The 20,702-nt window shown below is 41.9% G+C and overlaps 2 protein-coding genes across 3 annotated transcripts; both read left to right on the top strand.

Moving 5' to 3' along the window:
- Positions 1 to 1,224: 1,224 nt before the first annotated feature.
- kifc1 (kinesin family member C1) lies at positions 1,225 to 8,338 on the top strand. The gene is made up of 17 exons (XM_069681679.1): positions 1,225 to 1,273; positions 2,233 to 2,316; positions 2,590 to 2,689; positions 2,998 to 3,051; positions 3,288 to 3,371; positions 3,766 to 3,964; positions 4,064 to 4,229; positions 4,482 to 4,649; positions 4,889 to 5,002; positions 5,291 to 5,377; positions 5,482 to 5,679; positions 5,973 to 6,137; positions 6,309 to 6,447; positions 6,727 to 6,866; positions 7,045 to 7,118; positions 7,282 to 7,357; positions 7,495 to 8,338. The coding sequence occupies exons 2-17, from the start codon at positions 2,236 to 2,238 to the stop codon at positions 7,537 to 7,539; spliced, it is 1,890 nt and encodes a 629-aa protein (XP_069537780.1). The 5' UTR covers positions 1,225 to 1,273; positions 2,233 to 2,235; the 3' UTR covers positions 7,540 to 8,338.
- Positions 8,339 to 10,622: 2,284 nt separating this feature from the next.
- Positions 10,623 to 20,081, top strand: zbtb22b (zinc finger and BTB domain containing 22b). Of its 2 annotated transcripts, XM_069681737.1 has the most exons (5): positions 10,623 to 10,859; positions 11,216 to 11,965; positions 12,519 to 12,797; positions 19,014 to 19,809; positions 19,909 to 20,081. In XM_069681737.1, exons 1-5 carry the CDS (start codon positions 10,623 to 10,625, stop codon positions 20,079 to 20,081), a joined length of 2,235 nt encoding a protein of 744 aa, XP_069537838.1. The 2 variants fall into 2 exon arrangements, with proteins under 2 accessions (XP_069537838.1, XP_069537837.1); XM_069681736.1 differs by having other exon boundaries at positions 19,014 to 20,081.
- Positions 20,082 to 20,702: the final 621 nt, after the last annotated feature.

Here is a 20,702-nt window from a genome sequence, read left to right as displayed (position 1 = left end):
ACTAACATGAAGTACCAACACAAACTTGTCTAAATGAAAGATTATTGTTTCTAAATAATAAAATAACATAACAGAAGGCTGTGACGCAGGTGACCTGGGACACTGCGGCCATGTTTTTGTGCTCAAACTATCTACCCATTCAAAATGTTGAAGCAGCCTGTACCACTGGCTGAGTGTCTTCATGTATACTCCTCCTTGTATTTCATTGTGTCTTTTTATGAAAAATAACACATTCTCAATACTCTTGTTGATGTTAATACTGATGCTCCTGATAATAATACATTCATCAACTGCCCTCTTATGCTACACTCTTGCATACTGTATGCACAGTTACACCTCTTGCTCATCTGAACAGACTGTTTCTTCCCTTAAGGAGAATAAAGTTCAAAAACTGTTTATGATGAATAAACGTCATTTTCTGACTTATTTAATTGAAATCCAGACTGCATGTTTCTGATAAGAATCTATGATTATTTAATACATTTGACGGAGAAATATGTATGTTTGATAACTTACCAAACATAGAGAACCACCAGATTTGTCAGGGAAAAAGTGATACAGTGCAGAAGTGCTGTTTTGTGATGAAAACTGTGAGTTTGACTATATAATGTAAAAGCTGCTTAAGTGAGGTTTCGAATTATCAACACAGTGCTGTATGTTATGTGCTGTGATATTGCACTCACATGCTAAACAATCTTCAAACCAACTTAAACAAATGTAGTTTATAGCAAATTGCCTCATGCAAAGCATTTTAGTTTTTAAAGTAACTCATTCTGTTTGTGTTTGACTGCATACCCGACATACTTCAATCTAGCTACATTACACTAATTAGAGTGTAAGTTAACGAGCATAGCATTTAATTGTAATCGAAGAATTCAAAAGTAAAATAAAAAGCCAGTCATTTTTAATATTATTGTCAATGGAAGCAAAATGATCATTTTAATTCTAAAACATACGTTTTTGTGATTAAAATTACATTAATGACGTAGCTAGAATGAAGCATGAATATGTCATTCGCTCGGTTACAACCCCGACATCGATAACATTTTGCGTTCAGCACAGCCAACTGTTCAAACAGCGTATATCCCGCCCAAGCAGGACACTCCGGACAACATAACAAGCATACCTTAATGGAGAGGCGGGGCTTACGGTGGCCCAACCAATCACAGCAGCTTATTTGAGGTACCCACCAAAACAGTTCTATTTCAAATTCAAACGGCTGGAGAGACGGTGGACTGGAAGGATATTTTCAGAAAACTGAACTTTAGTTAAGGTAACTGTTTACATACATTAGATTTAATCATGTTGGTTATTTAAAATGTTAAAGGGGGGCTGCAAAGACCGCTTATAAGCCGTAAAGCCGGTATTTCATGGATTATAGCGGAGTTAGTTCTTGTTTATACTCAAGCTAACGGCAACTAACGTTTGTACATTTTGTAGTAAGTCAGTTTGGTTGGTTTTACATTGCTAACGGTAAAACCGTCGAGGCTTATTAAGTGGCTTTATGACTCAATTTATTTTGAAATCCAAGATACTAGATTTGTTTATGTTGCTTAAGCAGTCGGTCGGCACTGTAAGTTTGTAAATCGTGCCATCACTACCCTTTTGTAACGTGAATGCAACCTAAGCTACGATAGTGGTGGGTGGGTAAGCTCTATTTTAGGTTGGACGAAATGGGAATTGCCGATACTGTCCCTTGCATTAGGTAAGGACCACTTCATTATGTCCGATTATAGTCGACCAAAGGGGGGAACAGGATATCAAAACACATTTTTTCACATATTAGCTCTCTGTTTCCAACTAAAATCAATAAGATTGTACATGGAAAATTACATCTCTTTGCTTGGTCTTCACATGATCTTAAGTTTTGGAAATCATTTTCTATTATTATATATTATTATTATTTGTCTGTGTTGACAATTCTCTTTGTTGACTTTATATTTCCTCATTTTATATTACCTGTATAGAAAATATTTCCACAACAACAGTAACAAATTCAAAATCTTTATGGTCATCCTGTGGACATATTTGTTCATCCAGATTGTTAAGGGAGATTCTGAAAAGACCCGCAGTATATTTCTCTGAGACACTGATGCTTCGGTCTGTAATTCAAATATGATGGCCACAAACTGGGGCTCCTGGATGAAATTACTGTGTCCTATGTGTTAAATCTTGAGATTTTTCTCTTGGATCATCTGTACTGACCATGATTTACGTCTCAACCCCCAACAGAACATGTCCCGCTTGCCAGTCAGCAAGAGGGTCTTTACAAGCAGCAGCAGCTCGGAGAGTGGCCAAGACATGGCGCCTGCTCAGGTTTGTACTAAAATCATCTGCATCTTTCATTTCATTGACTTTACCGCAGATTGACCCTGTTTTAATTTGCTGTGGAACCCTCAAGATTCACTCTCTGCGTATAGTGAACATTTATCCAGCTCATTTCTGTTTTTCTCTTGGCCATGAAGCCAATTGTAATGGTTTTTTCCTGTTAATATTTGTGTCCTTGAAACATTCATGCTTGAAAGGTGTGCACGAAAAAAATAGATTTTTACTATTGTTTTATGCTTGTGGTGTTTTTTGTGTTTGCAGAAGAAGATTCGTAAGGACCCAGAGCCAGGCAAACCACAGGCAGCAGCTACTATCATCGGAGGAAGGCGGCCTCCTGTTGCAGCAACCAGGGCGCCCATTTGTAAGTTTCTAGCTCGAACTTGGGTTTAAGAGTCTTTCTGTTTTTCACCAAGGTCAATTTGTGCACAGTAAATGCACATTTCAAGTAAGTCTAGAAGCTTATTTGTTTAATTTACCGGACTTGCGTGTCAGAATGTGCAGAGACTCAGGGTAAAATAATTTGAGCCAAGTTTTTAAGGATATTTTCTTGCGAAGTGTAATCAAGCTTTTTTAAATGAAAGCTTGTTTTTTTTAATAATCATTTTGTTATTTGGTTTCTCTGTTTATCCTCTTATTAAGAAACACTCTCTCACTTTGTTCCTCACATAGCTAGGTCAGTCAGAGGTGCAGGAGCTGCCACCGTGGCTGTTGCTCCTTCTCGGGGTAAGAATGTTTTTTGGTTTTTTTTGCAGACCTTGTTTTCACAAACCCTTACTTGAAGCAGTGGTTGAACATTACAGTTTAAGTTTGCATGTAAAATACACATTAAATACAATATTTCACAAGTTGTGTAGTTAGCAGAAGTGCTTTGAACCGTCACATGGTGTTATTAAGTGAATAGATTCTCGTCTTGCACTTTGAAATTATTTTTAATGCATTGTTCTGTCTTGTTTCATCAGGTGTCCTGAAGCAATCTATTGCCTCAACTGCAGCAAGAGGAGGCAACATGAGACAAAAAGTTGCACCCCCTGACTCAAAATCAGGTGATATATCTGTGTTCCACTTTGTTCTTCTTTCTGTAAGAAATCAAGTGAATTGTTTAAAGTTGTGAGATGTTCTCTAAGTGTATGATCTTATTCACAAAAGACCTTTTTCACAGCAGACATTTTGATATATTATATTGTAAAAGTTAATTGTTACACTAATATCAACAATAACAGTTTACCCTGACAGTTAAGCAGCTTACACAAAACCAGGACCCTGAAACTGAAGTAACTAAATAGAATTCAGCCATCATTTATTTGATCGTTTACATTTTTCTAACTGTGAAGACGGTGTCTTAAAAAAGATCTTTTCTATATTAGCCTAAAATGAAAACCTGGAAAGACTCTGTTAAACTGTAACTGGCATACATGCTAATGATGCTGCTGTGTACAGGTGGGGGCGGCATCATCAAGCGGAATAAATGGGACCTGAAGGGAAAGGTCACCGACATGGAGGACAAGCTCCGTAATTACCAGACCAAGGTCAAATCTGCCAACCAGGAGAACGAGGTTCTGAAAGGCTCGATGGTCCAGAACCAGACAAAAGTGATGGAAATGGAGAAAGAGCTTCAGAGGCAGAGGGGACAGATCAGGTTTAAAATCAACTAATTAAAAAGTTTCTGTGGATAAAAATGTTATCATCATGTTGTAGTTTTTTATCATTTAATGTCCTTTCTTTCCGCTGACATTAGTGAGTATGAGGAGGAGCTGCAGGCATTGTCAGGAGTCCAGGCTGAGTTGGAGAGAGTGTGTAGTGATAAGAGCACTCTTCAGAAGGAGCTCTCCAACTTAGAGGGAAAATACAAAGTCATGGAGACTCTCCGAGACAGCCAAGAGACTGAGCTGCAAACCCTCAAGGTATAAAGTCAGAGCCAACACTGGTTGTATTACATAAATATCCCATTTGACCTGACCACCTTAGTAGACATTATTCAAGTGCCTTACGCTCCTGTGGTTTCTACAGGATTATTCTAGCAAAAAACTGGACATTTAACATCAAATAAATTGAAACTCCACTTAAATTTAGATTATTCTAAACCAGAAATTAAGATGGTCAGATTTTGGAAAAGACGAAAGTTTATGTTGTATGTGTTTGTCTTTACTCTCCAGATGAAGCTTTCGGTGCAGGAGTCGACTCTGGCCCGCGTGCAGGCGACCCTCAGAGACACAGAGGAGGAGGTCCGCTCTCTCAAAGAGACGGTGGCAGAGCAGAAGGACGAGCTTCATGCCGGGGAGATGGAGCGCAGAAGACTCCATAACACCATCCAGGAGCTCAAGGTGAGTGACAGTGTGCTTAACAAAGCCCAGTGACTGTTGGAGCATCTTCAAAGGTCTTTAAGCTGATCTATAGGCTGAGCTCTCCTTTTTAAATTCCTTCGTGTTTGTTTTTACTTTGTTGTATTTTTAGAACTCTGCAACCAAATTCATTGCGCGTCAATTTTTGAACAACCAAACAAATGTTGTGACTCTTGTTTCCCACTGATAACATCATTTTGTTTATCGTCCTTTTCTTCCAGGGGAATATCAGGGTCTTTTGCAGAGTGCGCCCTCTGGTGGATGGAAGCGTCAGCAAGCACATACAGCTCCCGGCTTCTGACATCAAGACGATAACACTGGCCAAAACAGAGGAGGTAAGAATCCCTTAAACATCTCTCAAAGGCGTGTGTAGCTAAGGAACTATGTTGTCTGTAGGCCATATAGCAAATATCATCCACTGTTTCTGTGATGACTGTCCAACCATCAAGTTACATTTTAAAAAAGACCAACAGTCCTATCCGAGTGAGCTGGATGTCAAAGTCACCATAACAAACTGACTTTAATTTACAAATGCATCTTTTAAAAAAGGGATCAGAGGCATTTTACTTTGAAAAGTGTTAAATATCCCAAATCTAATCTCTCCCCCTTTTTCTGCTTTTCAGTCTCATACGGGCAAAACTGCAGACACTCAGAAGAATTACAACTTCAGTTTTGACCGAGTGTTTGGCCCCCAGGCTTCACAGCAGGAGGTAAACGGTGCATCTTTAAGTTATAATTATTAAATGATGAATGAATTTTGTCTGTCTCTTGCCTAAGTAGGACGTTTTTGTTGATTTTGTCGCTGTGTTTTCAGGTCTTTGAAGAGATCTCGCTGCTGGTGCAGTCAGCATTGGATGGCTACAACGTCTGCTGCTTTGCCTACGGGCAGACAGGAAGTGGAAAGACGTACACCATGGAGGGATATGAGTTTGATGAGACCAAAGGTGTCATTCCCAGAGCCGTGCAGCAAATCTTCAAAGCAGCCGAGAAACTGAGAACACAAGGCTGGGAGGTTAGTGTCTAATATCCTTCATGAGAAAACACACAGTGGATGAAGTTGTAGTGTTCAAAACGATACTGAGAAAGTAAAATTATTTTCCCCTAATTAAACCTAAGATCATTTTCATCCTGCAATAACTGGTTTTTGATTTAGTTGACAAACAATAAAATATATTTGAATTATAAATGTACAGATTTATTATTATAATAGTATTTTCCAGACAGACCAACTTATTCACCAAAGCTAAAAAATAAGGACTTTGTGAATCTTTTTATTTAATGTTTGAACCATTTGTTTGATTTCAGTTCAGCTTCACAGCAAGCTTTGTTGAAATTTACAACGAGACCCTGCGTGACCTCCTGTACACGGGAAAGGCCAGCAAGAGACCCGAGCATGAGGTCAGAAAGTCCACCAACAACGAGGTGACCATCACCAACCTCACCTACGAAAAGGTCTCCAACGAGGATCAGGTACGCCGGGCAGATATTTCAGTCGTTTAAATGGTGTCACTGCTCTGTCACGTTAATGTGTGTTTTATCAAATCTATAAGTTGATGATGATGCAGCAGAGTTCAGGTAATTAAATTATGTCAGTAAACGATCACATTAGTAATGGACATATCAACGCTCTTCTCCTGCCAGGTGCTCGGCTTAATTGCTTTGGCCAATCAGAATCGCTCTACAGCTCAGACAGCCCAGAACGACCGCTCCTCGCGCTCCCACTCAGTCTTCCAGCTGGATATTGAGGGAGTGAATGCTGGCAGGGACGTCAAATGCAAGTGTGAGTATCATCCAAGTATAAGAAAAGTGGTTTCACTTGTTTATTTAGAATATCAAAAAACTGTTTGATTAGTTCACCATCAGTTCTGATCGGTAACATTAATCTTATTTTGCCTCTTACCCCAGTTACAACTTATATCTGTTGGATTGTCCTACTGGCTGAAGTGTATACATGTTGATATTTGGTCTTTTTATAATCTTATTTTACTGTGTCAGTGTATTTTCTTTAAACTTGTATGTAATTTTGAAAATAAAGATGTTATTGTTTGTGTGCATTCAGCCACTCTGTGTCTGGTGGATCTGGCTGGCAGCGAGCGAATGTTGAAGAGTCAGTCTCAGGGCGAGCGCTTCAAGGAGATGACGGCCATCAACGGCTCGCTGTCCAACCTGGGCATCGTCATCACTGCGCTGGCCAACAAGGTCTGTAGGCAGGATCAAATTCTGAGGGGAGAAAATGCTGTGTTCAGAGAGAGTCTGTGGCACCTTGTGGCAGATATGTGGTGTATTTACAGCCCGGGGTCAAGGGTTACAAAATGCTAAACATATACATTCATTTCTCAGTATTTATGTGACATAAATTGATTTTGTTGGGTTGCAGGAGAGCTACGTTCCCTACAGGAACTCCAAGCTGACCTACCTCCTGCAGGGCTGCTTGGGAGGAAACAGCAAAACGTGAGTTCTTCTTCATCAACATATCTTCATGAAGCCAGTGATCTATTTCCAAAACAACAATATTACTTCTTCTTTTTGCTGGTTCTAATTATGCATCCAGGTGCACATGTTTAAGTTGTTTGTTCATGTTGATTGCATTTCTTTTTTTTTTTCCTCATTTCAGCCTGATGTTTGTGAACATCGCCCCAGAGCAGGACAGCTTCGGAGAAACCCTCAACTCCTTGAGGTTTGCCAGCAAGGTCGGTGGGATCTCTTGTTTAATGTCTTACCTTGATAAGACGGCTGGTATAAGACAACATTTAACCTGAACAGTTATGTCATATTTGTGGTTTTGGGATAGCTGATGCGTAATGTTTGGTGTTTGCTCTCTCTGCAGGTGAACGACTGTGTAATTGGAACTGCCAGCGCCAACAGGAAGTAGAAGTAGAGCGACGTCCTGAAAACAAACTCTCTTCTTACTATTTTTACCATTCTGCTCACCACCTGAAATGTTCTGTGATGTTTCCGATGTGTTTTACGTACATGTTGTGTTGTGTGGCAGAATGGTGCCAACCTGTAAGAACCAAAAACTAAAATACTTCTGTATAATCTCAGGGCCTTGTTTGGTGATCACTAAAACAGGCTTTTAAACATTTTTATGCTTCAATGTAAATCAAGTGGATTGTACATACGCAAATTTCTACTGTTTTTTTAGATTTTTTTTAACTGCATATACAACTCTCAAGGGTTCTGATATAATTCTTTGGATGAAATATTTAATCTCCATTTGTTGGCTAACATTTTCCAAAAAAAGGATATTTATTTCCTTTTTTCAGATTTAAATATAGTGTTCCATATAACTTGCACAATAATTGCAAATAAATGTAGTGAGATTAAATGCATGCTTTCATTTTTGTCTTAATTTTTGGTGATACGCTTTTTGTTTTGTTTTTTGTCTCTACTCTCCAGCCCAACATGGTGTAACAATAAAGAGATTCTATGGAGGGGCGAAATGTTTATTCCAAACAAACTCTTGCTTTCGTAATCATACATCATATATCTTCTTGTATTATGAGAACTATCCTCCAAGCTACAGTTTCACGTGTGAATTCCCCTGTTCTCCTTCACAGGCACATGAGTATCGAGTCATTCTTTTGTGATATGAAAACAACTTTTCAGTGATTTGTTTGTGAATTTTATTTCACTGAACATGTTGGGTTAATATTGCGATGCCTGGCAAACTGCAGTACATTTCTGCATAATGTTTACACATCAATAAACAAACGGAGGCTATTTATATACAGTTCTTGAACTTTATATCGAAGTGTTAGAAGATGTTGTTTAGCGTCACATGGATGACATGATACATTATGTGTGTGTGTACAGGTATTTTGCGCAGGTGTTTATACTAACATTAATGATGGCTGTATTCCATTTAGCTGCTTCAATTTCATGGTCCTGGTTGTGTGCATGCTGACTGGCTGTCATGGCTTTCTCAGACACCTAAACACACCAGAACCATTGGCAAAGTTATTATTGACACCTGTGCTTTTCCTCATGTTAGAAGTCCAAGTGTCTGCTGTGGAAAAAAGCCCAAAGGCTTAATATGCTGTATACACATACACTTCATGTGTCAACAGTTTTCTGAGGGATGATATGAAGTACAGATACAAGAAAAAGTGCTGTAAATGTGTTGTGCCTTTGCGCTGAATTTAAATATTTTAATTTTATTATTTATTTAATCTATTTCCTGTCGGCCGAAGTCTGGCTCGTCTGTCTGGAATCCATTTAAAGGGGACGCGTCGCTGTCTGCCGCTGCAGGAGAGATCAGATGGGAAGAACATTTTGGAAAAATGGTGCTCAAACTTCAGGGCCTGGACAAACCGGCAGGACACCGGGCCGGCAGCTCGGTCACAGACTGTACTGTTGAAGGCTGCAGTGTCAACTAAACACGGTGAGTTTAATGTCCGCAGCGGCTCATGGTTTGTGCAGCCAGCTGTCTGAGCTAACGTAAGCTAGCGGGCTAACGTCACATCTTAACGGAATGATGAGAGTCTGTGACGGGTTGGAAATGTTTCTCTGAGAGGAGAAGACTTCTGTTGGTTAAACATGTTCACAACAATACTGGCCTGATTTTCAGTCCACAGCTTTGCTTTGGGAGCTTGTCAACTTAAAGTGTTAACACTCCAGCTGTTGATTTTCTCATGTATTAATAAGACAACAACAAAGTGGGGGGCATTTATGCGATGTGGACATTTTCTGGTGATTAACTGGCAACGTGATGCGTTTAACTTTTCTGTAAATTGCAAAATTACACTGTTGGTTTGAGCATTTCATCAGTATTATTTTGTTGTAAAAGTGTCATACTTGCAGCCAAGTGCTGTAAGGCTTTTACCCATGTGATGATGCCTGATATCAAATGCATGTTATTAAGCTGCATATGGACATAATGTGCATGTTGATTTCACTGCATTAAACAGAGTGACATGCAGCAGGAGGGGCTGGCTGCACAAAGAACCACTGTGACTGTGTCTGAGATCTAACAAAGACTCTTCAAACTGACACTTAGGGTTTTCAGTTGCACAAGGCTGTCTAGTTCTTCACTGTCTCAAGAAGGACTAATTAGCAGTGTATTCTGGGTAAGTTAAGAGTCTTTTCTAGGAGGCAACATGGCCAATCAAGTCAACTTTTTTCTTGATTGGCCACGGGTCCCTGTGCACGAAACCCCTCTCTGCTTCCCCGCCTAAAACACTTTGTGATGAAGGATAAAGACGTGATTAAAGCTTCACACTTATAATAATATCCATCTTGGAGGTCCTCGACTAAACTACAGTGCCACACAGTGTACCAGCACAACTACAGCCTCCAGAATGATCTTACAGTTGACTCAAATCTAAAACTGCTGCAATTATTGATAAATGAATTAACTAAAATTCAATCAGCAGATATTTTAATGACTGATTTGTTTGTGACCACTTTTTCAGGAGAGAGATGCTTTAATTTTTCCAATGTGATAATTTGCTGCTTCTGTCAGTTTTATGTCATCGTCATCATTGTAGATAAAGCTTACTTTAAAGCACCTTTTGGTCTGTTTAACAGGGAATTTTACATCACCTATGACTCTTATTTATCGGTCTCTTATTTTTTGATTAATTGATGATGGATTTTGTGAGAAAGACCGCACCTTCTGTCCGCTGCACTTGTTTTAGCTCAGTTTACTTAATTAATTGGGTGTCTCGGTTAGTGTGTCAGAATTGTGTGATACTTTTTCTTCATAATTTTGCATAAATTACAACCACTAGCATTTAGAAAGGTAAATTGAAATCAGACAGATTTTTTGAATGGTAGCATGTGGCGTCTAAAAAAGTGATATCTGGATATTTGAACAAGGTCTTATGGTCATTTTGATACATTTTATATCTCGTATAACAAACCAGAAAGGGACGCCATTATCGCAGTTAAACTGAAGCTATCAACTCAATTTAACTGCAGAATCTGGGAGTCATGAATGTGTTTCGTACCCAGATGCAGTCCCTGCCCATGGAAGTGGGAAGCAGCAGCAGCAGCAGCTCAGCCCCCGGCGCCACATCCGGCGCGCTGGTGCAGGTTTGCTTCCCCGGCGCTCAGGCGTCGGTGCTGGACAGCCTGAACCGGCAGAGAGAAGAAGGCCGGCTCTGTGACCTCTCCATCCACGTCCAGGGACAAGTGTTCAAAGCCCACCGCTGCGTCCTGGCCGCCTCCTCACCGTACTTCCATGACCAGGTGGGAGTGGCGTGCTGTTACATCAGTGCTCGGAAGCAGCTTTTTTCTAGTCAGTTTGAAGACATGAATCAATCAAATATAAGCACATTTCAAGGATTGAGAATCATGGCCTGCAGTGTGAAAGCAGCTTCATACAGTCACATGAATTATGTGTCAACATTTTTGTGACTTGATTAGTAAACTGTTCTGTTGTAAGAGGGTATTCCACAGACAGTTAGTGGGAGGTGACCTGTCTGCGGCATGCAGACAGATTTAACTTCAGTAAACTGCATAATTGAACTAGGATTTGAACTGTGACCAGTAGGTTAAAATTCCTCTATGAAAAGTTAATTATTATTGTGATGTATCATTCTCAGGTACTATTGAAGAACATGTCTACAGTCTCCATCCCTGCTGTAATGGACCCGCTGGCATTTGAGAGCGTGCTGAGCTGCGCCTACACCGGTCAGCTCCAGATGCTGCGCGAGGACATCGTCAACTACCTCACGGTGGGCAGCGTGCTGCAGATGTGGCACATCGTGGACAAATGCACTGAGCTGCTGAAGGAGGGCCGGGCAGGTGCTGGGGGCAGTGGAGGAGGCAGCGTGCAGGACGGAGCAAGTGTCAGAGAAGGTGGAGGGTCAGCTAACCTCGGTTGTAGCAGCAGCAATGGTGACAGTGGTACAGGTGGTGTTAACGGAGCTGGTGGTGACGGTGGTGTCGGTGCTGGTCAAGCCCAGGTGGTAGGGTCCAACGAGCCTCAGCGTGCCTCACAACCTCCCAGCCGGCCGTCAGTGAGTGAGAGCCAGTCTCCCAGCAGCACCAACTACTTCAGCCCCAGAGACGGGAGCAGCTTTGGAGGGAGCGGCGCAGCCGCAGCGGGAGCTTCAGTGGACGGAGGCGGGGCTAGCAACACCCCCAGCTACTGCACCCCGTCAGGAGGAGAGGAAGCCTTCCTTATCGAGGAAGAGGAGGAGGAAGAAGTAGAGGAGGAAGAGGAGGAGGTGTTGTACCACCAAAGGAAGAGAGGAAGAGGAGGAGGAGGCAGCGGCAGGAGGAAGAAAATGAGCTCGGTGTCAGAGCAGGAAGTTGGGGTCAGTGACAGCTTTGGCGTGTCGTCCTATCAGGTGAGGAGTGAGGCTCCATCAGTTTGAACAGCCCGCACAAATACACCTTTATATCAATCTGGACACATTTTATTTGGAAATAATCGGTTTTATTTTCAAAGAGCTTCAGTTATTTTAAACATGTTTAAGTTATTTTTGAACAGATGTGATAATTCTCATTTGCAGAACATAGTTTCCCATTGTTGCAAAGCTACTAAAGAGGAAACTCTTTGTAGTATTTAAATATAGTTTTTGATGTTATTACAAAAAAAGAAAACTTAGAAAAGCACTTATGGAAAAATAAACATTACACTTGCATAAATATTTTTTAGCCGATAGAAGCTAAAGAGAGGTTAACAGACATTCCTCTTCTTAACATCCAAAGTGTTGTATTTCCTTCCATCAAAGACACTGAAGTGTTTATGAAACATTTCAAGAGGCTAAAAAATACATGGTTATGAAGTTGCTCCATCTTGATCCTCAAACAATGTTCTGAAAAGAAACATTTGTCACTGACAAAAAGACAAATTATTCCTCATCATTGCATTAAAACATGAAATCTCTCAATTGAAAGGACGGAGAAGAAACAGCGTTGCCGCCACAGAAGCGTCCTACCTACAGCCAGCCCAGCATCATGCCTCGTAAACAGTGGGTGGTCGTGAAAACCGAGCGCATGGAGGACGATGACCTCATCGTAGTGTCGGGAGAGGAGGGAGGAGAAGACGAGGAGGACGAGGATGAGAGGGAGATGGAGCTGGCCAGAGAGAGGGAGAGAGGCGACTTCAACATTTCCAACGTAAGGAGCCTTTCAGCAGAGCTGGGGGGCCGAGCTGAGAGTGACATGGACTCGCAGGTGAGCTGAGACTCACTTTAAAGACACAGTGTGTAGTTTTCATGTGCATCTTTAAAAATATTCTGTTAGCAGGAGTTTATATTGGGAGGAAATTAGACAGACTTGATGAACACGCAGCATGAAGAACTTAGTATTCAGGGCTTTCTGACAGAAAGGCTTTCTGACAGAAATCCCGCCCCTTTTCTTCAGCATCCAATAGAATCAAACAAAGCTTCAACCAATGACGTGCTGTTTTCATTTTCACCGCAAACCCTGCACTGGATCAACCATGCAAAGCTTTATTCATTGGTAAGTATTGAAGTTCTTCACATTAGCACTTATTTGTTACTTCGTATATAAGCTGCTGTTACTGTTATCACACAAGAGAAACACCTTCAAGTTTACAAGCTGTGTAACAAGTGTTAGCGTGCTAGCTATATCTTTGCTGAAAAAAGCTACGTTAGATTACCTTTAACCCCTTAGCGGTTGAAGGCAAATTTAGTTGGAAAACTTAAACCAGTGTGCTAAATGAAAATATGTTGATCACCGTCAGCTAGTTATATAAACCACCTTTTCGTTTAAAATGTTAGTCATATTACGTTTTTTTATTACCTGCTTTTAATATCTACTTTCTGTCTAGTGCATGCATCACTTGCAGTTAATAATATACCCTGTATTTCTGTCAGAAAGGCATGTGCATGTATCACTTGCAGCTAATAATATTAACTGCCTTCTTGTTGGAAAGGCGCGTGCATTCACCACTTGGCGCTAACAATAATGTTCTGTCAGAAAGGCATGTGCATGCGTCACTTGTAGCTAATGATATCGACCGTCTTTCTGTCAGGAAGCTGGCAGCTTCATCGCTAACGATATCTTTCACTGAGAAAATATCCTATTGCAGTTGTCCATGTTTAATGAAGGGAAATACAAACTATTTTAAGAAATTAATCATGATTTTCCTTTGCCAAGTCAGTATTGGCGAAAGTGAACTCATCTTCTCTCCTAAAGCTAGAAAGCAGAGTGAACCCTCCGATCAGGGATGTAAGAGCCGGGGCTGCTTTGTGGACATGAAGCTGGCTGTGACTTTATAGGGCCGTGAAATGTTTGTGATTTCTTATACCCATATGAGGTTTATATTGTAGCATTGTGAAAAGGTCTGAGCCAGATGGTAAACCTAATTAAGGTGTAAAAGGTCAAACAAACAAATTTAGAGCCCCACTTATTATCTGTGAAACAAACCACATATTGGAGGTTATCTCTCTGATTTCTAGCTTCAGGAGAAACTTTATTGATCCCCCACTGGGGAAATTAATGAAAGTTAATGAACTCTCATGGTGTAGGGATCATATGTGAATTATTAATAATTCTTTTTTAAATATAATTCGACACTTTCTGTGTTTTTTTCCCCCACTCTTACACTGACATGTTATCTCTCATTGCTTTAAGAAAAAGCCAAGAAGAATGAAATGGAAGCAGACGGTTGGGCTTAATCCTCCAGGGAAAACATGTAAGGCTTCATATAATGTAAGCTTATGCCAAGTTGGTGTCTGCTTAGAGGAACTCTCCAACATTTTGGGAAGTAAACCTATTTGCTACGTTCCCAGAGGCAGACGTGAAGATTGAAACCACTTTCAGTGTTTAGACGTTCAGACTGCTCAGTCCTTGTGCTAAGCTAGGCTAGCCTGCACCTGGACCTCCCTCTGGGGCTACTGGATGCATATAGATAAACTGATATCAATATATGCTGTTCTCAAATGTTCCTTTGCTATCGTGAATTAAGGAATACGGTTATGTCTTTGTGGTTCTTCTATTCCCTTCTGTTCCCTTGTTTTTTAACAATCCCTTCCTCCACCCCCACCAGCAAACGTAAAGTGTATTAAAAGGCACAGATAAGAACGTTTTGGCTTTCTTTTCCTTGTCAGATTTCACCATTAACTTCCTAAGTAAACCTGGACAGAGACTTTTGGAGGGTGAACAAGAAAGGGAGACTTATTTTGATAATCAAGACGGATGTATTTCACTGGTTTCACGATAGCTTCTGTAACTGATATATACATGTCTTTTTAGGGGGATGAATTAATGATTGTGGCTTTTCTTTTCCAGTAGAGCCACAGGAGCAAACCGCCTCATCATCCACTCCCTCCACCCGGCACACTCCTGCACCTATCAAACCCTCCTCTCCTCCAAGCAAGCACGCTCCAACTGCAGCTCCCGCCCCCTCCTGCCCAAAGATTTTCAAAGAAATTTGCAGCATACTTCCTCTTTCATCTGGCGGGAGAAAGAAAAGGTATGAATTGTCTTCAAAGTTTTGGATCTATATTCTATTTTCCACTTATTTTTCTCTGCATAATCCATGCCGTCATTTCACTGGATTCCCACAGCTCTGGCTCGTTGTCAACAGAACTAATGCAAAGTAAATGGAGCCACAGTACAAAAACTATTAGCCAAAATAAATGGGAATAGATCTGTCAGCAAATAACGGTTAGGTTAATGACAGCTAATGATTCGGTGGTTCCCTTAACAACAGTAAAACATTTTTTGAAGGCCGCAGCGAGCTGCTCTTTTCTTCAACAGAAAACGCAGTGCGGTGCGCCTCGCTTTTTACTGCCTGCAAAACGCACTCTGTCTGATCAACACCTAACCATGGCTCAGGAGGTCCTTGGTAATAGACACAAAGAGACGCCCCTTTAGGATTAGCCAAGTACTGACTCTGCTTATTCAAACTGGAGAAGGAGGGTTGGACCCATTTATCACAGGCCACATATGTTCTGAACATTGTGACACTAAAGTAGAGATTGTCAGACACACAAAGCAGTAAATAATTCACTTTATTCCAGACATGTCTTTGTCTCACTAAGACACGAGATCACGAGATCGTTTCTCAAAGACCTGGTTATCAACATCTCTTCTGTCTGTTGGTGCTGAACCTTCAGTGCTGCCAACTCTTTTCAACCAGATAAACAGACATTAAAAGTGTGTAAAACAATAAATTCAAACTCATAACCCGTTTCTTTGCTTAAAAATGCCATCAATGTCAGTCCCATGTAGCAGACAGGAAGTGTGTACCACTGACTCGGCAGTAGTTAGTCTACTAGCAAACTAAGCTAATGTGTTAGCACCTCCTGGCACCTGTAGACCACTTCTCTTGTTTTTCATTCACATTCTATTGTCACTTTGTTGTTTTGTATTCGATGTCATTTTATGTTTGTCCACACAGATGCAGCATCACCGTGGGGGAACTGGCTCGACGAGTGGGTCCCCCAGAGTTCATGTCGTTTTCGTCGCTTGCGGCATACCTAAGAACGGATAATAACGCAAGGAAGGAACTGCAGACCCAGCTGGAGGAAGCCGGGATTAAGCCCACCCAGTTCACAGCTGAGATGTCCCTGTTCTCTCGTCTCTGTGAAGGCAAGCCAACATTTTGCTCCTCTTAATTTACAAAAATCACGGACGATTACAAGATTGAGAGTACAACTTACTATATTTTTCTTGTTTCATCAGAGGAGGTGGATGCATTATGTGAGAGCCTCGCTGGCCTGGTGCGAGACCACCTTCCTCTTCAAGGTCTCCGTGTCATTCCTAAAGGCGAGGACGACGTGGAGACTCTGGGGAGGTTGTCAGATTTCAGGTATGTTCTAAGCTCAGTGTAAATGATGTACACTCGCTAAAAAGACACCCACACTATATACAATATCATTGCCTTAAGTTTATCCAGAGACGTATTTTGTGGTGCACCATGCTTCTCACAGCCGTCACTGTATATCATTATCGCAGGTCGCACCTGAGGGGAGCCATAACAGCCATCAGGGAACGGGTTGAAGCTGTGGACCTGGCCTCCCATGGCTTCATGTCCAAACTGTTGGACATGATATTGTCCTTATTTGAAAGATGCTTGGATAACCAAATGAGCCATTTTTAAGCAAAAAAACATTGTAGTGGATTGTTTTTTTAATCTTTTGGTTTGATTCTTAACTCAAACTGATATTTTTAGGGGCTGGTGTGGCTCAGTCGGGAGAGCAGGCAGCCCGTAGCTCAACTCCTGCCCTCAGCCCTTCGCTGCATGTCATCTTCCTCATATTTTCACTCTTCACTTTCCTATTAAAAAAAGGCAGAAAAAAATCTATATTTTCCTCTAACTTTTTTATTTTCATAAGGTCCCGATGCAACTTTTTCCTGACCTACTGAAATTGAAGATAATTAACTCTCTTCAAGGTTGTACAAATGTCCCTTTTTGTATTGTTACAGTATTATAAAGTAAGAGAAAGCTTCAGGGGTTTAATAATGTGATGTTTACTTATTTTCTTTTCTTTTAACTACTTCTTTTGACATCCTGAACGTTTGCTGCGCAGGTTTCACCGACACGGTTCAAACTGATCAAAGCTGAAAACATTGCACTCAGACATTATAATTCCATAATATGCTTTTTTCGAACTGAATTAAAGTCGTACTGTTTCTTTAAATATTCGATTTAAAATATGAGACAGACAGGAGTTCAATTAAATCAATTTCATTGCGTCAGCCCTTCACACGGGTCTGTATGTGACTGACTGACTGACTGACTGAGTGAGTGACGGTACTTTCAGAGCCGTACAGAGAGAGACTTGCAACATCGCAATGGCGGATCATGGAGCATATTGGACCTCCACTGACGTGACTCTCTGTCTATACGGCTCTGGATACTTTGTTCGGGGAGTAGGCGGGGCTCTCGCCCGCTGCTCGTCCACTGTCCTCACCTACGTCCGCAGCGCGCACCTGCTTTCAAACACGTTGTCCTCAAGAGGACAGTCCTTGTAAACACACTGCCCACAAAAGCGCACATTGACCTGATGTGGTCAGCCACATACGAGGTTCTGACCTAGTCTTGTTTTCGTGTCACACATGACTCTTGGGTTTGGGCTTCAGTATTTTGGACTTCCACCAATGTAAGTCTCCTTATTCTGCCTTATAGCAGCTTGAAATCTAATACCAGTATCTGCAGCATTTCAGCCCTGGTGCATTTTTTGTATGACTCCCTGGAACAGAAGAATTTCAAAGGCCTGTTTCCTTGGACACTTTTTTTCCTTTGATTCCTCCCAATAGCTAAAACACAATCTGAATTGTACTAGGCCTCACACTGTGTAGTGCACAGGCCTGGTTTCCTGACATATGGTATGACGCATGTATTTCACATGTAATTTTCTTCACAATGTTCTTATTTTCTCCGTTTGTTTTGTGCCTGTATTCATGCAGCCTTTTGATTTTTGTTTTCGTTTTGTGTTACAAAATGCTCAACGATGATTTTTGCCTCAAGGAAATAAAAAGATGCAAAGAAAAAAGTCTCTATCGCTTCTTTCTAGCGAGGCATTAAAGTGTTAACTACAGAACAAAATGCAGGTGTTTCTTTGTAATCACTGCTTTGACACAGATCATGCAACTCTGCTATCGTGTCTTTAACAGTTAAAGACTAGAGTCACATTTTCCTCTGACCACGACGTGTCACACACTTTTGAAAATAAATATTTTCTGTCGTTGTAAAGTCTTAAATTTGCAAGAAAACTTCTCAGATTAAAATCACAAATTCACAAGAACAAAATGGAAAATTGCCGTACTTCGGTGTGTTCGGTTGTTGAGATCATGTCGAAAGCAAAAGGCAGCTGTTGAAGATATTATCACTCACAAAGCTACAGCTAATGAGGAACAGGCCGGGTTGGTTGTGGGATCTCTGCTTGACTTTACATTAATTATCTCTTTAATAACCCCACTGGCTCCGGCCTACCTCCATTTCTCATCCCTTCTTTTCGATAACTGCAACCAGTAAGTCCAAGACCATGTTTTACTTACAAATGTAAAATAGTTTGATTAGATATTTTAGGTCATACCTCACTAATGGGTGGTTGGAAAGAAAGACCGTAGATGCGGATGGATGGTCATGAGAGGGATCGGCGGTGAAGGGAAAGCAGCACATCACTGGCTGATTGTATCTGCTGGAAGAGGGGGGGTGGATTTCTGACAGAAAGTCTTTATTCTCCCAGTGTGCTGTGTGTTTTTTATATGACAGCAAGGGGCTGCGTGGTTGCATAATTTCAACTTGTACACAGAGAGTTATGCACGCTGAGTTATGTGCAAAAGAAATATGTTTTTAAACTTGGAGACTTTTGTAGATTCACTCAAAGTCTGACTCTTGCACTACACTTGCAAAAGTCAACGTCAGGCCGCATTCATTACAGTTCTAAAATATGTTTTTGTGTCTGACTGCAGGTGGACTACTGCCAGTCTTCAGAAGACTACCTCAAGTTTGAAGGCAGTTTATTGGACCAGACTTTAGCTCAGCACCTTCATGACAGTGCAGCCGGGCAGAGCCAGAGCGCTAACCGCGCTGTTTCAGCGCTGCTGGGTCAGGTTCAGTCTGCAGCCTCGGCCCGGGCTCAGCTCTTCCCCCTGGACATGCAGGGGAACCAGATCCTCCTCTACAGCCAGGCCTCAGGTCTCTCTCTGGACACAGCGGCCCCTCCCCTGGGGCTGGCAGGGGGGATGATGGGAGGAGGCTCTTTCAAAGGACCCAGTCTGGAGCACGGTGCTGTGCACCTGTCGGTGCAGGGCGGTTTGGGAGTTGATGGTGTGGACAGCGGTGGGATCGGAGGTGGAAGTGGGAGTGGGGGCAGTTCCAGCAGCACGGGAGGTTCAGGGAAAGTGTTTATGTGCCACTGCGGGAAGACCTTCACTCACAAGAGCATGAGGGACCGCCACATCAACATGCACCTGGACCTGAGGCCCTTCCACTGCCCCGTCTGTGCCAAGAAGTTCAAGATGAAGCATCACCTCACGGAGCACATGAAGACGCACACAGGCCTCAAGCCGTACGACTGCCTCGGCTGCGGCAAGAAGTTCATGTGGCGCGACAGCTTCATGAGGCACCGCTCGCACTGCGAGAGGCGCAGCGGGCTGGGAGAGAGCGGCGAGGGAGGCAGAAGAGGAGGAGGAGGAGGTGAGGACGGGCCAGATTTGATGTCCTCCCCTCACCTCCTCCTGTCTGCAGGTGAGGGAGGTCAGGCAGGTATTCTAGGAGCAGGAGGAAGAGGAGGAGTCTCTGTTTCTTCCCCACACCTCTCCGGCTCTGTTCTCTCACCTCAGCACAGTGGCGTCTCGGCCACAGGAAGCAGCAGCAGCAACAACAGTGCGAGCAACAACATGGCCGCTGCAGGGGCGCTTTTAGGGGTCTCCAGTCCGGGTCAGGGATCAGGGATGTTTGGGGGTTTAGGGTTGGGTCGAAGTGTGTGTGATGAAGATGTGTGTGAAGTCGGTGCCAATGATAGTAGCGTGACTTAAAAGCGTGTGTAACGTCCAACAGGTGCCTCTTTCTGAGCAAACAGTCGTGTTCCTGGTTCCTGCGGCTGTTTGTACAATAGTGAAAACTTTAAAGTTAAACACTTTAACTGCCAACACTCACATCAGAGAGGAAGTGTGTATCTAGGAAAAGGCGAGGCTCCTGTTGGACACACAACCTAAAGAACCTGTTTATAGAAAAATGTGACTTTGAGAATCTACAGTCGACTGTTGTGCCGTAAAGTTTCTGAAATAGTGGTCGTTCTGATGCCATCTTAATTTTTCCTCAAATTCTCGCACCACAAAGACTTTGGGAAACTTTCCTCTAAGAAGTGGCCTCATAAAAATGGACCTTTAGTCTCAGTGAGTAAGCTGTTGTTTTAAATATCCGAGAGGTTATTAAAGTTTATTTTTTTGGTTCTGTGGAAGAATGTTTTTTATGTCGAAAGGAAACCAAAAATGAAGACAGTGTTTCACTAACTGTTACCTTCTGTGGCAACATTATAGTATCAGTAGAGTAGAAAAATGGCTGTTCTAAATTGCTGTGATTTTCTGCAGTATTGTATTGTAATGTATCACTAGCATTTGATTTAAATTAACGAAACAAATCTGAAGAGAAACATG

Source organism: Semicossyphus pulcher, unplaced genomic scaffold (genome assembly GCF_022749685.1).
Source record: "Semicossyphus pulcher isolate SPU_LCO1_2020_fin unplaced genomic scaffold, fSemPul1.0.p SCAF_5, whole genome shotgun sequence".
NCBI lineage: Eukaryota > Metazoa > Chordata > Actinopteri > Labriformes > Labridae > Semicossyphus > Semicossyphus pulcher.
The sequence above is the reverse complement of the archived record's forward strand: the minus strand, read 5'-3'. Positions and strand labels throughout refer to the sequence as shown.

Bases quoted from the DNA above. Each gene is read 5' to 3' on its own strand.
- kifc1 (XM_069681679.1), top strand. From the start codon at position 2,236: ATGTCCCGCTTGCCAGTCAGCAAGAGGGTCTTTACAAGCAGCAGCAGC. The intron at 3,372-3,765 runs GTGATATATCTG...TGCTGTGTACAG, and splicing joins ACCCCCTGACTCAAAATCAG to GTGGGGGCGGCATCATCAAG. The intron at 6,138-6,308 runs GTACGCCGGGCA...TTCTCCTGCCAG, and splicing joins AGGTCTCCAACGAGGATCAG to GTGCTCGGCTTAATTGCTTT.
- zbtb22b (XM_069681736.1), top strand. From the start codon at position 10,623: ATGCAGTCCCTGCCCATGGAAGTGGGAAGCAGCAGCAGCAGCAGCTCA. The intron at 10,860-11,215 runs GTGGGAGTGGCG...TATCATTCTCAG, and splicing joins CACCGTACTTCCATGACCAG to GTACTATTGAAGAACATGTC. The intron at 12,798-19,013 runs GTGAGCTGAGAC...GTCTGACTGCAG, and splicing joins AGAGTGACATGGACTCGCAG to GTGGACTACTGCCAGTCTTC.